Genomic DNA, 2,600 nt, shown 5'->3' on the forward strand with positions numbered 1-2,600 from the left:
GTGCACTTATGGTACTTAGTCCTGGGCATTTATATATTTATATTTAAAAAATTTTAAAAACTGATAAAAATAAGGAGATAAAATACAGTTAGGTTTTTATGCTGTTGTATCAGAACTGATTATATCACCATCAGCACTTGCATGTATTATGACATCAATCCACAGAGTTGGAGCTACAGCCTTTTAACGACTGGCAGCATTATACTAGTGCATGGGAAAGCTACAGGTTGTTCTGTTCATTTGCAGCTCCATAGTGATTTTCTCTTCTGAAGAGCTTACTGTTTAATTCATCTCTCTCTGCTTACAAGCAGAACAGCAACCTGCCAATTCCTCTATACTGTGCAGGTCAGAGCGTCATGGATCTTAGGAGACTGAAAAAACTGCAGGCCCTCGTGCATTTATACAGACAGGATCCAGACCTCCTGAGTGCTAAGCAGCTAAGTTTACTGTGTGACAATGTGAAGATCATAGGAGATCCTATATCACTTCTTCAGTGCAATACTTCTGTAGAGAAGACATCCAAGAAGGAGGAGGAATCACCAGAGGCAGCTGAGAGTGATTTGGAAATTGAGGATGATGGTGTTATTGAACCAGATCTGGATGATCCCCAAGAAATGGGAGATGAATATTTGGAAAAAACAAACAAGATGATAGACCAGATCAATGAAAAGAGGGAACACACCTTTGCCACCCTGAATGAAGGTGAATTTCAGAAAGGCATTGACTTGTTCACAGATGCTGTCAGGCTGAATCCTCACTTCAATCTCTTGTACGTTAACCGAGCCAGTGATTTTGTGAAACTGCAGAAGCCGAATGCTGCCATTAGAGACTGTGACAGAGCCTGTGAGCTTAACCCTAGTTCAGCGGAAACATGTTGTATGTCTTTACCGCCAAAGGGGGAGCTGGGAAGGGGCAGCAACTTTAAAGCGCTGCCACGGCAGTGCTTTAAGGACAGTCCTTTGCTGTGGCAGCACTTTAAGGATCCTCAAAGCGCTGCCATGGAAAAGAACCGTCCTGAAAGCGCTGCCCCTTCCCCCCTCCATCCCCAACGGTGGCCCTGCTGGTAGGGACCCTACCAGCAGGCCCACCAATGGGGGAGGCAAAAAGGGCAGGGACATTAAAGCGCTGCCGTGGCAGTGTTTTAAGAATGGTCCTTTGCCACGGCAGCGCTTTGAGTATCCTTTTTCCCTTCCTCAGGGGCCGTTGGGCAGGGGGGACAAAGGGAGCAGCTGCCCTGGGGATGGCGATTTAAAAGGGCCTGGGGCTCTGGATGCCACTACTGCAGCAGCGGCATCCGGAGTCCCAGAACCTTTAAATCACCACGGGAACCCTGGGTGGCACAGACCAGGTGGCCTGGAAGGGCTGGCTGGAGGATGCTGACCCCTAGCCCCACCCCTTCTGCCCAAGGCCCTGCTCCACTGGGGGCCAGAGCCCTGCCCCGTACGGTAAGTGTCCTGAGTTACTTTCACCCCTGTGTAGTAATAATAATGTTTTTATTGGATTACACATTTAAATTTATATTCTTGCAAAGCGCCATTAACAGATACGCCTGCAGTACTTGGGACACTGTGAGTATGTATGTAATCCTAGATAAATATACATGTCTATATAGATATCTTAAGATATTTCAGCATGGCCCTCTTAACCCGCAGTCTGTTAACACGCGGTCATGACACCTTGACTCCTAACATCCGTGTGTAAACGGGTCTGTACTGTACTACTGGTTCATAGAGAAAAATCTGGTTACATGATTCCAGATTCTTCTCTGTTTTCAGTTACTATATCACATTTGAAAAAAAAAAAGTAAGTGCCTTTCTAAAATTGCTTTTTCCATATATGCAATTGCTATGGTAGCCACAAGGATGTTATAGGGAGGGAAGATTATCCATGTGATTGTTTCATAGCACAAGCCTGTCTACGGAGGCCGAGATGCTTTTCTTTTATGAAGATGAACTAGAAAGCACTGACTGTAAAACTGATTATTACTTATGTGAATGGCACACTAATCTCATTGCTAATACACTGTAATCATTCAAAAGAGCGGTTATCAGACAGCATATTTAACTATGTAACATTTCAAATTTGTAATGATTTTTATCAGTGATATTTAAAGAAAAGCGAGTGTGCATTTCTAGTGAATCTTATGAAAACATCAGAAAATTTCTGTTCTGAATCAGGAATAAGTGGCTATTTCACAGTGTAATCTTGATTATCTAAACGTCAGTAGTCAGAAATTGTGTTATTCAAAAGAGGATAAAATTTCCTACTGAAAATGTATTTTATTATCCAAAATTATTCTCTGTCTTCTGTTACAGTTTACACTGAATTATCAAGTGTAAACTGTATGTATCTTGCCTGTTTAGGGGTGTGGAAAATAAACATTCTGAAGACACAGTGATCTCTCCATTAAAAAAAAAATGTACAGGACAGATATTACTCAAAATTAAGGAAAAAGCGTCCTTCCTTGGTCAAGAATCAATCTGCTATGTTTTGACCCAGAGGTAATTAATAGTAAATATACTGTAGGGGCCTTTAATGGAAACGCTGATGCAGCTTGGCTATAGTGCCTCATATCTGGTGTTATAATTACTACAGTAGTC

At 42.4% G+C, this 2,600-nt stretch overlaps 1 protein-coding gene across 1 annotated transcript; it reads left to right on the plus strand.

The window, feature by feature from the left end:
* Window positions 1-356: 356 nt before the first annotated feature.
* LOC127044644 (hsc70-interacting protein-like) lies at window positions 357-1,572 on the plus strand. Its single transcript, XM_050939727.1, has 2 exons — window positions 357-876; window positions 1,532-1,572. Exons 1-2 carry the CDS (start codon window positions 357-359, stop codon window positions 1,570-1,572), a joined length of 561 nt encoding a protein of 186 aa, XP_050795684.1.
* The last annotated feature ends 1,028 nt before the right edge of the window (window positions 1,573-2,600 follow it).

The sequence above is a fragment of the Gopherus flavomarginatus genome, chromosome 2, assembly GCF_025201925.1.
Source record: "Gopherus flavomarginatus isolate rGopFla2 chromosome 2, rGopFla2.mat.asm, whole genome shotgun sequence".
Classification (NCBI taxonomy): domain Eukaryota; kingdom Metazoa; phylum Chordata; order Testudines; family Testudinidae; genus Gopherus; species Gopherus flavomarginatus.

Coding starts and splice junctions, on each gene's coding strand:
- LOC127044644 (XM_050939727.1), top strand. CDS start 357: ATGGATCTTAGGAGACTGAAAAAACTGCAGGCCCTCGTGCATTTATAC. Junction 877..1,531: donor TAGTTCAGCGGAAACATGTT/GTATGTCTTTAC, acceptor ATTCTTGCAAAG/CGCCATTAACAGATACGCCT.